This window comes from Mastigoproctus giganteus, chromosome 1 (genome assembly GCF_048544385.1).
Source record: "Mastigoproctus giganteus isolate SK-2022 chromosome 1, ASM4854438v1, whole genome shotgun sequence".
Classification (NCBI taxonomy): domain Eukaryota; kingdom Metazoa; phylum Arthropoda; class Arachnida; order Uropygi; family Thelyphonidae; genus Mastigoproctus; species Mastigoproctus giganteus.
In genome coordinates this window covers 263,315,744-263,328,467 of record NC_143575.1, presented here as the reverse complement: position 1 = coordinate 263,328,467, position 12,724 = coordinate 263,315,744, and the positions used below count along the sequence as shown (strand labels likewise).

Genomic DNA, 12,724 nt, shown 5'->3' with positions numbered 1-12,724 from the left:
ACTACGATGCTATCATCCTGTGTAAGGCTTCTTAGCGCAATTCTTTGCTTCACATTAAGATTGGAGGGGGCATCCTTAGCTTGACTCAGGATCGCTGCTACTTTTACTCGAACTTCATTAGCTGTAGCTTCGGGAAGTCTGCTTATAGCCCTTTCCACGCCCATAGCTACTTCTGCAACGGGTAATCTGGGCGGCACCATGGCAAATTCCGGTCCTAAATTTAGAACTTCCAACTGCTCCTTAGTTAATTGTTTATTGCTCATATTCACCACAAAATTCTTGGCGGTGCTATCACTACTGCCCCTAGGCTTGGTTCGTTCTTTAAGCTTGTCAAACTTCCCCATTTGTCTCCGTCTATAACTGTCCGAAATTCGTTTTGCTTTAGCTGTTACTACACTAACCACTCCTGCTAAGTGTATCGGAGACAACTTATCACTTAACTTACCCAAGCACTGCCTTTTACCTCTCCTAATGTGGTATAAATCATTATGTAATTATAAAGTTAAATTTATTGTAGATGCGGGTATTTTGATTTATTATAAATACAGTTATCAAAAGTTTAGTTTCCCTGGTGTTTTTATTTCTACTTCTACGCAAGGTTGGTGCAAAACACTAAAATCACAGTATGGATATACCCAACCTCAGAGGCCTGTTTGAAGAATTGTTTCGATGTTATGGCCGTCCAATTGTGCAGTGCGTTAGAGAATTTCAGAGGCATAGTGTTAGGGAGGCGAAACATGAACAGCACTTGAGGTTTGCCCATCGATGCAAGACGCATAATCTCATTCCACGAGGCTTTCAAACAAAGCTACCCTTTGAGGATGAACGAGTATTTAACATTACCAAGTGGTATCAAAGGAAGATCCTTAACATATGGATCGGAAAATTACATAATGATTTATACCACATTAGGAGAGGTAAAAGGCAGTGCTTGGGTAAGTTAAGTGATAAGTTGTCTCCGATACACTTAGCAGGAGTGGTTAGTGTAGTAACAGCTAAAGCAAAACGAATTTCGGACAGTTATAGACGGAGACAAATGGGGAAGTTTGACAAGCTTAAAGAACGAACCAAGCCTAGGGGCAGTAGTGATAGCACCGCCAAGAATTTTGTGGTGAATATGAGCAATAAACAATTAACTAAGGAGCAGTTGGAAGTTCTAAATTTAGGACCGGAATTTGCCATGGTGCCGCCCAGATTACCCGTTGCAGAAGTAGCTATGGGCGTGGAAAGGGCTATAAGCAGACTTCCCGAAGCTACAGCTAATGAAGTTCGAGTAAAAGTAGCAGCGATCCTGAGTCAAGCTAAGGATGCCCCCTCCAATCTTAATGTGAAGCAAAGAATTGCGCTAAGAAGCCTTACACAGGATGATAGCATCGTAGTCCTACCCGCGGACAAGGGTAGAGCAACTGTGGTTCTTGATAAGGAAGCATATAGAAGTAAAGCGTTGTGTTTATTGGAAGATCAGATGACTTATAAAGTTATTCAGAAAAGTCCTCTTCTTAGCCTGGAACGCCAAGTGAACGGTATGGTACAGGGTTGGCTTAAGTCCAACAAAATTTCTAAGGAACAGTATTGGACGTTGTGCGCTACAGGTAGCCAAATGCCAAGATTTTATGGCTTGCCTAAAATTCACAAAGTAGATGTGCCGCTTAGACCCATAGTCTCATTTATAGGCAGTCCAACCTATGCACTTTCTGGTTTCTTAGCCAAATTATTATCCCCACTAGTGGGACTTTCAGAATACAGTATTAAAGATAGTAAAGACTTTGTGCAGTTTATTAGAAGACAACCCATAGAAGAAAATGAGATCATGATTTCTTTCGACGTGAAATCGCTATTTACATGTATTCCGATTGATCATGGGGTGTGGTGTGCACGCTTGGCATTACAGAGGGACACCACCCTAAGTACTAGAACACAGCTAAAGCTAGAGGATATTGAGAAAGGAATAGAGTTATGCCTCTCAAGTACCACTATGGTGTTTGGTAATACTATGTATAAACAGGTTAATGGTGCAGCCATGGGCTCCCCCATCAGCGCAATTATAGCCAATTTAGCTATGGAGGAGCTCGAGGCCAGAATATTTAGTGCTAGTGTTCTCCCTATGCGCCCCTGGAAAAGGTATGTGGATGATACGTTTTCAATCATTCGAAAGGGGAGTGAGGATCAAGTGTTGAACAGCTTAAATGGCTTCTCCCCATTCATACAATTTACATCGGAGGTGGAAGAAGGAGGAGTTTTGCCGTTCCTAGATGTGTTGGTCTGTAGAGAAGGTCGACAGCTGAGGACTAGGGTATATAGGAAGTCCATGTGTAAAGGGCAGTATTCGCATTACAGCTCAGCCCAATCCAACCATCATAAGAACAGTGTGGTAAGAGCTTTAGTTGAGAGAGCAAAATCACATTGCAGTGCCTCCGATGATAGAAAATTAGAGTATGAACGGGTCGCGACGGATCTTGCAAAATGTGGTTACCCCCGGAGGATTATAGAGAAATATGTTAAAGGAAATCAGAGGAGAGGCGAGCCATTTACACCGATAGCCACTGCATACATTCCCTACTATCCGGGTTTGACTGATCATATAGCTAGAATACTAAGAAAGTACCAGACGCGGTGTGTGCAGCTTCCAGGACGGAGGCTGCGCACAATCGTGTCTCAGGTTAAAGACCCCATTGAAAAAGAGAACACTAGTGGGGTCGTATATAGCATTAGATGCCCGGATTGTGGGGAGTGTTATGTAGGGGAAACGAAACGCCGTCTTAAAGATCGTCTGGGGGAACACACTAAGGCAATAAGAAATGCGGAATATGGCAAGTCCGCCGTGGCCGAGCATTTTTGGGAGAAACAACACCAGATCTCTCCGGACGATGCTATCATCACCGATCGGGCGCATAAGTTCTGGGACCGTAAGTGGCTCGAGAGTTTGCGGATTTGTTCTACCATTAACATAAATAGGGATAGAGGTACGCGGATTCATCCCATCTTTGAGACCACTATCCTCAAAAGGGATGAACGATTCCGTGTGGCTTCCACTCGAGCCACTTCCAGTTCCACAACGCGAGAGAACGAAGCACACGAGAATGGAAACACGTGAGGAGTACCGTTAGCCTGCTGATATTTAAAGTTGTACTGCATAGCAAGATTTACCGCTGAAGAAGAAGGCTGAGCCTTTGAAAGCTACGGGTTTTTATCGTTTTAATCTATATTTTTATGCATTTTATTAATTGTAATGTAGCAGATTGTAATAATTTATATGTAGAGTTTATTATAAAGTTAAATTTATTGTAGATGCGGGTATTTTGATTTATTATAAATACAGTTATCAAAAGTTTAGTTTCCCTGGTGTTTTTATTTCTACTTCTACGCAAGGTTGGTGCAAAACACTAAAATCACAGTATGTAAGAAAGCAAACTTATATAGCATCAGCAAAAACAAAAAAAAAAAAAAAAAAAACCCCTTTTCCATTTCATCCACTCATTCACTCCAAATGTTTGTCTAATTCAGCCTTGAATTTATTTAAGCTGTCATCTTCCAAAATGACAGATGGAAGTTTCTTCCGGCAATCAACCACCAGCAGGCTAAAGGCAAATTTCCACATTTATTCTACAACTGTCTTTCCTTAATTTGAACTTATGTCCCCTTAAGTGGGGAATTTGAGCAAGAGGAAGAATCCCATCAGCACTGAGCCTGCTCAAACCATTCATAGCCTTACACACCTCAATTAGATCACCCTGTAGGTACCTTGTCTCCAGAAGTTGCAATTTGCAGAACTTAAGTGTTCCTCGGTAATGGTAACCCTTTGGTTCCACTCACTAATCTCTTGCTCTTCTCTGTACTCATTCTAGCAGCTCTAGATCTTTCTAAAATGAGGCCTCCAGACCCACATGCAGTACTCAAGGTGTGGCCTTATACAGGGGATCAGGGATCACCAGCTCCTTATCCCAGCTAGCAAAATTCCTATATATATCACTGATAAGACACCATGAGCTACTCTTGCAGTCTGTCTGCACTGCTCAGAAAACTTCATATCTGACTGCACAATTACCCCCCCCCCGGTCTTTTTCATTCCCACTACCCTGAGTGTACTATCACAGCAGGTATGTTATTCTCTGTTTACTACTACCCATATGTAGTACTTTGCACTTGTCAAGGTTAAACTTCAGCCCATCTGCTCAATTTTCAAGGTCCTATTGCAGTAGCATCCTTACTGTCATTAGCAACCTTACCAACCTAGGTATCATCTGCAAACTTGGGCATTAAGCCTGATACACCTACATCAATATCATTGATAAATATATAAAACAAATATGGCCAAACACTGAACCATTGGGGGGAAGGGGAACCACTGATAACATTAGTCCACAAAGAGCAGTGTATTGATCACCATTCTGTCTTCTCCCAGAAATTTTTAAATAGATACACCTTAACACAACTCTTTGCAAACAATGTTACATGTGAAAAGAGACCTTTCAGTATCTCCAAGTTTCGGGACAATGATCACCTGTACAGGGTTTGGCAAAAACATTTTCAAACAGCCATTTTATGCCACTGTTGTAGTGGAGGTGCTGCAATTTGTCAACCACCCCTTTATCCATAGCAGCAACTTGCCCTTAATACCATACTGCTCCAATTAGTAAAGTAGTTGTTGCATGTGGAAGACTACACGCAACAGTATCAAAAGCTTTCTGGAAATCCAAGTATATGATATCAAAATTATTTTTTGCATCCAGTTCCTTTGTGACCACATCATAGTAACCAATCAAATTGGTCAGTCAAGACTTTCCTTTAACAAACCCATGCTGTGTCTGAAGTATAACTGCAGTTTTGTCCAGATGATTCTGCAGTGCTTTTTTAACAAAGACTCCATTATTTTCCCTGGAACAGAAGTTAAATTAACATGTCTGTAATTACTCTTGTCATCTTTCGATTCCCATTTGTGAATTGGGGATACATCTGCACATCTCCAGTCTGTGGGGATCCCCCCCCCCAGTCCAAGGATACCCTCATAATCATGGCCAAGGGCTTGCTTACTTCCTTTGCTGCCTCCTTTAATATAACTGGATAGATCCCATCTACCCCAGGTGCCTTTATGTTTAACTTGAACAATTTCTCCTCCACCTTGCTTTCAGTTATTACAAAATCATTTAACTCCCTTTAAAGTTTGATAAGCTTCTGCCCTCCACTTCCCTACAGAATTCCTTATAGTGAACGTAGATGCAAAATACTCATTCAGTTTGTCAGCCTGAGCAGAATCAAACAGAAATAATCAAACCATCGATATCAAGTGGACCAATCTGATTCATCCCTTCCTTCTAGAGTTTTCATATAAGTAAAGAACTTTGATGTTTTTCTTTGCATCCTTTGCCAAAGATTTCTCGTAATCTGCCTTCTTGCTTAATCTCCTTTGTGACTTGATTACAGATTATCTTATATCTACCGCAAGACATGTGTCTCCTGATAATGTATATGCATACCATGCATTTTTCTTCTCTGCCACAAGTCTCATTAATTCATCTGACATCCATTTAGACCTAAACCTTGAACAGTATTTTAGTTGGTATGAAAAGCCTAGTAGCTTCCAAGATTAATTCCTTGAATACTTCCCATTTAGAATTTGCTGTTGGTAACATCATCAGTTGGTCCCACTGTAGTCACCTTCACAAAAGCAAAAAAACTCTTCCCTTTACTCCTGATGGTAGTTACATGTTTGAGTAAATACCACATCAGTACACTAGGTTGCAGTGATCACATTGCCACCTACACTTTTTTCTGGCTTATGCAGTAGTTCTGTATTCCATCAGAGTACATACGGCGCAGATATGTGAAACCACAGGTGCCACCTAACCCTAAATAAATATATAAAAAAGGTTGAGAACTACTGTGCTAGAACTTTCAGGGTGGCAGGTGGGAAGCACTACTATACTCTTGAAGAACAGGATCCTCCATATGTAGTGGAGACTAATGAATGTTGCTGAAACTTATTTCAAAAGTATCATTTGTAGAAATAAAAATTGCTGCACTTACATAAGCAGAAATTTCTGCTTTACATTACTTAAATGCTGACTACTTTTCGCACGTTTAAAAAACTCAACTGTACTGAAATCGAAAATGTCGATTTATAAGGGGGGGGGGAATTTCAAGTATTTCATTCCATAAAGATATTTACAAAATGGGCTACACAGCACCATTCATAATTTTCCAATAAAGTTTCTTTTGTTGGAAATCAGTACATTTTAGCCACAACTGAACTTTGAAAATATTTCAGCTGTAGTAAAAATTTAATTAAAATGGTATTTTACTGCAAATATCTGCTAAGCTCATGTGAAGATACAGCACCCACCCCACAACATTTTAAATGGTCCCATGAAAACCAAGTGCTCAGTGAATCCATACTAACTTAGTGAAAGCTTTCCCCATACAAAACAACTAGAATATGGGAAAGTTGCAAATAACTAGTTTCCAATGTGCCAGCCTTCTGCACTGGCAATTTTCTTAGTGGAAGATACCACAATAACCTGTTTTTTAAACACCACTAAATGTAAAATTTCTTTCAACCCATTGAAGAATGCACACAAATTATTTGCTATCAGCTTCCATTCCAAGTGGTTTCACCTGAACTACTATAATAACTAGAGTTAAAAATTTAATGAGCAAGTAAAATACATTAATTTAACAATACTGAATGAGAATTAAACTGAATGTTATTCTTGAAGACTAAAATGTAACTATATCACTCTTCTAATTTAAGGAAAAAATATGAAAAAAAAAAAAAAAAAACTTTCCACCTCTATCTATCAATTAAATAAATTATTACCTGTCTGAGCACATGCCATCAAGTCTCGCTTATTCAGAATTATAGGTATTGCATGCTTTTGTACAGGAGTAGGGCGCTCATAATGGGCAAGTTCAATATTGCACCGAATTATCTCAGTAAGCGGCAAGTCATCAAACTGGAAAAAAATAAAAAATTGCACATGAATACATTAGAAATTAAATTATATTAAATCATAAAAAAAAAATGCTCTTTGTTTATGTGAAATCATTCAGTTAATAGTTGCCGTCATACATAAACTGGGCAAAAGTAACCAAATTATAGGGTATAATTTGATTCCATGCAATAGAATATATAACAGTGAAGTATTCTGAAGTGTTTATTTTAAAACTGGAAATAAAAAAAATAAATAAATCAATAATATCACTGATTGGTAAATTTATTGGCAGTTGTTCCCCAAGAAGTTTGACAAAATTATGGGCTTTATTTTGATAAAAAATGCACAGAAAAGATAAAACTGAAGCAAATTATAACATGGGGGAAGGGCAGCAACTCTGGTCTCTGCAGAACTAAGCACCTGTAAAAAGAATTAAAACAATTGTAATAAATAACAGAGACACATAATTAGAACTTTCCTAATATTCACACATAGGGTATACCTAAAAAAAAAAAAAAAAAAAAAAAAAAAACAACACCCCACATTCAAGTTTAATAAATTATACAAAATGTGACAACAAAGTTCCTTGTCTGGTGCTATCGTAGTAATATTTGAAAATAAATGAAGTGGTATTTTGTAGTTCAAACTTCCTCCAACAGATGGTGGTAGAGAGGTTATCCAATAGGCCAACAGGTTGCAAACCAATTTTGTTTAGTAGCGCTATGTTCCGTGTCATGATTTTGCAATGGAGCAAACAAACAAATATTAAAAACTGTTTATGGTGGTGAAATGTTACGTCATACCAATGTGTTTGAATGGTACAATCGGTTCAAAGACAGATGTGAAGTTGTTCGCGATGATCGAAGAAGTGGGTGTCCATTAACCTCTCAAAATGAGGAGAGTTGCAAAAGTTCAGGAAATTGTGGCAAGGGATCATCCTTTGACATTCAGAATGACTGCTGAGTTGGATATGAATAAGGAAGGTCCGTGCAAAATTTGTAGTGCGGAGCCTCACAGATGAGCAGAATCAACGAAGAATGTCATCATATGAAGACCACTAAGATTTGTCAAGGCAATCCTAATTTCCATAAATGCATTGTCACTTGAGATGAAGTGTCAGAGCATGCAGCTGACTTGAAATCATCATCAATGGCCAAAAAGTTTCATTTACAGAAGTTCAGGATTGAACTATGCTGATCATGTTTTTTTGACAAAAAGATTTTATTCACAAGGAATCTGTATTCGAAGGGGAGAGGAGTCAATGCCACGTTTTATGCACAGATACTTCAAAGAGTATTGAAGAGCATTTGCCAGGTGAGGTCACAATTTCAAGAAAAAGGTAGCTGGTTCTCGTTGCACAACAACCCCCACCCATTCAGCACTTGTTGTGAAGACATTTCTGACAAAATACTGCACAGATCAACAACCCACCCTACTCTCCCAATCTAGCACCAGTGGATTTCTTTCTCTTTCCCAAGGGGAAAACTGCCCAGAAAGGAAAGTGATTTCAGGATGTTGAGGACTTAAAGAAAAATTTAACTGCTGAACTGAGCATAATTTCTTTGGATACCTTCACTGACTCTTTTCAGAAAGATTTAGAATGGTGTACAACAAAATAGTTGACTCCATTATATAAATATTTCCAATTCAGAAATAAACAAAATTACACCATTTTTTTTTTTTTTTTGAGTGCTTTATTATACTCAAATAACTTGGAAAGGAAGTTTTGTCACTCAGAAAATGGGGCACAAATTTTGCACTAATCTGCCTTGTTTAAATTTTCAGTTAAAGTCATGAGCATGTACCGTCCGATAAGCCTAGAATGTCACAAATACTGTTAATCATATGCCATCTGTCCTCATGGATGACTCTATGCTACTCTTCAACATTTTTGTCAGCCTGACTTGACAATGGACAACCCAAATGCTCAAAATCATCAACCAAAGCTTTTATGTTCTGCCCATAGCATCATCACCAAATGCTCATTTAAGCATTTCATAAGTCTCCAAAGCTTCTTCCTGTTTCCCTCACGTTTATGACAAAATATGATGCAAATTCCGTGGTTTTTTTTTTTTTTTGTCAGTGCAGCCAGAGCCCGTGGCTTCCTTTCGCTATATGGTTAATACTATTACTATTAGTCACCACATTAACTCAATGACTTAGTTAGGTGGTGTCTAATGGAGCACTACTATACTATGAGACTAGCACTTCATACAGCCAGTCTGTAAACTTTCAGATGCACCTTGTATTTTGATATTGTTCATTTGAATTTTAGCAATGCATTTGATTCATTCCCTTATCAGAGGTTACTGTATCACACAATGATACAGTAACCTCTCATACAGGTTTAAATCATAAGTAAGATTCTCAGATAGATTACAGAGTACCTGCAAGGTAAGAAGGAGTAAGTTGTGATTAATGGTTACTCTCCAGACTGGTCTAGTGTTGGAAATTAAGTCTTCCCAGAACTGGTTCTGGGACCACTGTTTAGTTTTATAAATGGCATTGATGAAAGAATAAAGGAGGTGTGATGTCAAAATTTGCAAATGATGCAAAGATGGGGAGAGCAGTTAACGATCAGCAGCAAGCATCACTCCATCAGGATGACTTGGTTAGGATTCAAGGATGGTCAGAAAAGTTGCAATTGTTTCCAATGCAGCAAAATGAAAGGTATAGCTGCCCAAAAATAACTTAAAATAGGAATGCCCATGGGGTTCTACTGATGATTTATTGCATTTGCTTGCAGGGATCATTAACCCACTGTATAACACAAATGTAAGACATCCTAAAAAAGGAGCTTTCTGAAAGAGTAGAAATATGGGCATCCCACTTGGTGAAACCTTGCAAATGTGTACCCATGTGAAAGACTTCAAATATGTGGGCTACAGAGATTGGCAAACAGGCACCTTATAGGTAAAATTAGGGCTTACAATACCGAGATCTGGTAATTTTTCTCCGGTATTCAAATACCAGTATTTATACAAAAATGTTTTTTTTTTTTTTTTTTTTTTTTTCAAATTTAAAAAATAATTGTTTATGATTGATTCACATAAAATTTATAAAATCAACAATAAGTCATTACTATTACTGAATATGCAATTGAGGGATTGTTTATACACAATACAAATGTAACAGAAACCTGAAACTTCATGAAATCCAGATCTGGTTTACCAGACACTTTGTTTCACACAAAAGAAAAAGTAAATATTGCACAAAAATGAATAATTTCAGAGATTGTTGTATTATAAAAATCTAAAAAATATTTTTCTGTTAGCAAGGTAGTTTTATAACAATGTGTAACAGCAAGTCAACATACTTATCACCAAGATAAGTATGCAAAAACCAACCAACTATCTTTCCTGTAAGTTTTAATTTATTATCTGCAGCTGTATCTACACTAATGCCTATAAAGTTAGCAGTAGATGCATTATGCCACATAGAAACAAATCTTAACTGCAGATGCTGCCATAAAATTTATGCTGCAAACTCCTGGCAATCAAAATTCTGAAATAGCTAGAGAATTGCATACGGCACTAAAACTCCGTATTTCAGGGGTGCAAATTTATCACAGGTTCTTCAGTATTTGCAAAACAGGACACAAGATGATAGCAATTATTTCCCAGACTCAGTAAATAGTCTAGAGAAAATTATACTTCGCTTAATAAAACATCTTTCTCCTTCAGAAAATGAACACAATTCAACCTTAGAAGACCAACGTGGAATAGAACATCACGTGTTCCACAAGTTCTTTCCAAAATAAGAAATTGCCTCACTTTAATGAAAGACAACTTTTTCTGTTAAAAAAAGCTCAAAGCGTATAAAATATGGTTAAAAAGGAAATACGATTTTTTACGTTGAGGGAATAAGGGGGGGGGGTAAACTTACAACTTGTCTACGACTATCTCATTACAATTGCATCATCCAGCATAGAAACTGAGAGGGCATATTCTGTAGTTAATCAAATATGTACCAAATTATATCCAGTTTAAACGACAACACTATTGATTGGTTGTTTCTTAAGAGCTCACTTTATTCAGACAGGAGTGTCGATGCTTAAACAAATAAAAATTTGCAGTGTCAATATGTATTTAAGAATAAACAAGGAGTTACCTTTTTCTGTCGGAAGGAAGTCTTGATCAACTTTCCTTTTTGTGAATTTTAAAATAATAAAACGAATTGTCGTTAAATTAATTTAAAGCTCATAACGTGTTCCATACTATCAGCCCACAAGCAACCCAACCCAGGGAATATCAAACCCCCATGTAACCTCTAGTACTGGAAAACATTTTAAAAGTAAAATTTTCTTAAGAGCAATAAAATTTACGATTAAAATCCACTGCAATTCCCTCCCCTCCTTTATAAATTCCCGTACATACTAATCCAGTTAGTTTTATTCCCCCTTGTGAACATGATGCTTGTTGAAAAGGAAAGGGGGATTGTAGTGGATTTTAATCATAAATTTTATCGCTCTTAAAAATATTTCACTTTATTTAGATTCGCTAAAAGTTTTATTTTAGCCAGCAAGTTATATAAATTACTGGAATAAGTTGACTACATGGGTGGTAGAGGCTGACAATTTGGGGAAATTCAAAGGTCATCTGGATAGTACCTTCGGGTCAGGGAAGCACATAGGATGATAGGTTTAATTTACTTTTCTTTTATTAATTATTATTTATTTATGTTTTTTATCATTGTTTTATTCGTTTTTTTTTTTTTTTTTGGCTGGTGCAGCATAAGCCATAGGCTTTCTTGCACCATGCAGCCATTACTAATACTAATCTTATCTGTAACCTCTTCATATGATTCGTCTTTTTCAAATCCTTCAAAGCCTTTTACGTGCTATGGGCTTATTTTCTTCCATGCACCATTTAAACAACTTTTAGTAATTTCCGCCCAGGCCTTAATGTTTAAGATGGCGTTGTAAATATTGTAAGATTTTCAAATCTCTTAACGTAAAATTTTTCTCATCGTCTACTGCAGACAATACCCGAGCAAATGTTGTGCGTAAATAGTATGCTTTTAAATTTGAAATAACACCCTGATCCATAGGTTGGATGAGTGAAGTTGCGGTAGAAATATGATTCTCATGTTCAAATTGAATCATCTAAATGCGTAGGATATCCAGGAGCATTATCTAACAGAAGCAAAATCTTGAAAGGAACATTGTTGCCTTTACGATATTTTTCAACCCGAGGAATGAAGTGGCATTTAAACCAATCCTCAAAGAGAGATATTGTTATCCATGCTCTCTGGTTCAATCGGAAATGCACGGGCAGGGTGGCTTTATACCCTCATACCCTCAAATGCACGAGGATTTCTAGAATGGTATACAAGCAGTGGTTTTAATCTGTAATCTCCCGCTGCATTACCCCCAAGCAAGGGTGTGGCTCTGTCTTTTGACACTTTGAAACCTGTCTTTGTATTTTCCTCTTTGGCAATGTTCGACCCGGCATTTTTTTCCAATACAGAGCAGTCTCGTCAACATTAAAAATTTGCTGCATTGAATAGCTGCCTTCATCAATAATTTTTTCCAACACATCACAAAATTTCTTTGCAGCTGCAGAATCAGCACTGAAGACTTCACCACATACTTTAACATTGTGGAAACCAGCGTGATGCTTGAACCTATTAAACCACCCATTGCTTGCCACAAACTTGGATTGGGGTTCACCGTACTTATCTTTAATTATCCTTATAAATACTTGTTGCTTTTGCTTGAATGGTCATTAGACTCAGGAAAATCAGAACCTGAACTTCCATCCATATTATTAACAGCTGTTCCATCTTCGATATAG

General features: G+C 37.6%; 1 protein-coding gene across 3 annotated transcripts in view; it reads right to left on the bottom strand.

The window, feature by feature from the left end:
* The window catches only part of bel (ATP-dependent RNA helicase bel), a 277,696-nt gene that overhangs the window by 110,157 nt on the left and 154,815 nt on the right, over nt 1-12,724 (bottom strand). For all 3 annotated transcript variants that reach the window (XM_090377286.1, XM_090377294.1, XM_090377300.1), the window contains one exon: nt 6,815-6,950. In XM_090377286.1, the coding sequence (XP_090233412.1) occupies nt 6,815-6,950 (136 nt within the window). The remainder of the gene's footprint in view (nt 1-6,814; nt 6,951-12,724) is intronic.